General features: G+C 42.2%; 1 protein-coding gene across 1 annotated transcript in view; it reads right to left on the bottom strand.

The window, feature by feature from the left end:
* LOC101851952 overlaps window positions 1-418 on the bottom strand; it is a gene marked incomplete at its 5' end in the record, with an annotated part of 13,644 nt that extends 13,226 nt beyond the window's left edge. Inside the window, 1 exon segment of the mRNA XM_005099437.3 lies at window positions 230-418. Within this exon segment, the coding sequence (XP_005099494.1) occupies window positions 230-366 (137 nt within the window).
* Between the last annotated feature and the right edge of the window lie 371 nt (window positions 419-789).

Raw genomic sequence — 789 nt, 5'->3', positions numbered from 1 at the left:
AGAAGAAGAAGAAGAAGAAGAAGAAGAAGAAGAAGAAGAAGAAGAAGAAGAAGAAGAAGAAGAAGAAGAAGAAGAAGAAGAAGAAGAAGAAGAAGAGGGAGCAGGAGGATGAAAATGAAACAGGGAAGGAGGAGGAAGGAGACGATGATAAGGATGAGGAGGAGGAGGAGGAGGAGGAGAAAGAGGAAGACGTAGATAAGGAAGAGGAGGATGGGGAGGATGAACTCACCTCAAGTTGTGCCTGATGCTTGTACTGTGGGTGATGTTGTACGGTTGTCCCTCCTCTGCGGGCGGACACTTCGGTGGCTTCCCATGGCTGGTGACAAACAACACCAGGAGACACACAGCTGCCAGTGACCACTTCATATCCGACGTCAGCTCTTTCGATCTCTTTCTCTTTTTCACTTTTGAAAAATTAATAAAGCAGTAGACCTATTTCGATTCGAACTTCTTTTTCCCACTTGTCTCGGGGTTTTTTGTGCCTGTTGTTCTTCTTTTATTTTTCTTAACGTGCGGGAGTCTATCGGTATCTTCACTTCTATAGTAGGCCCTATAGTAATTCAAATATATTTGTAAAAAAATCTTTTCGTGAATTTTATGCAGCACTCCTTAGTCAAGGTCCATACAACACTCTATGTTTGACCTTTTTCCACCTAAATACACACCCACAATAATAATATGATGTTCTTTCGCAAGCTAGACAGATTTTCTTTACACTTTCCATGCATGTCTGAAGTAAGGTTGGATTGACCTGAAAACTTGGAATCAGCCCACAGATGATCAGTGCAG

This window comes from Aplysia californica, unplaced genomic scaffold (genome assembly GCF_000002075.1).
Source record: "Aplysia californica isolate F4 #8 unplaced genomic scaffold, AplCal3.0 scaffold00213, whole genome shotgun sequence".
Classification (NCBI taxonomy): domain Eukaryota; kingdom Metazoa; phylum Mollusca; class Gastropoda; order Aplysiida; family Aplysiidae; genus Aplysia; species Aplysia californica.
Note: the sequence above shows the minus strand (reverse complement) of the source record. Positions and strands in the feature narration are given on the sequence as shown.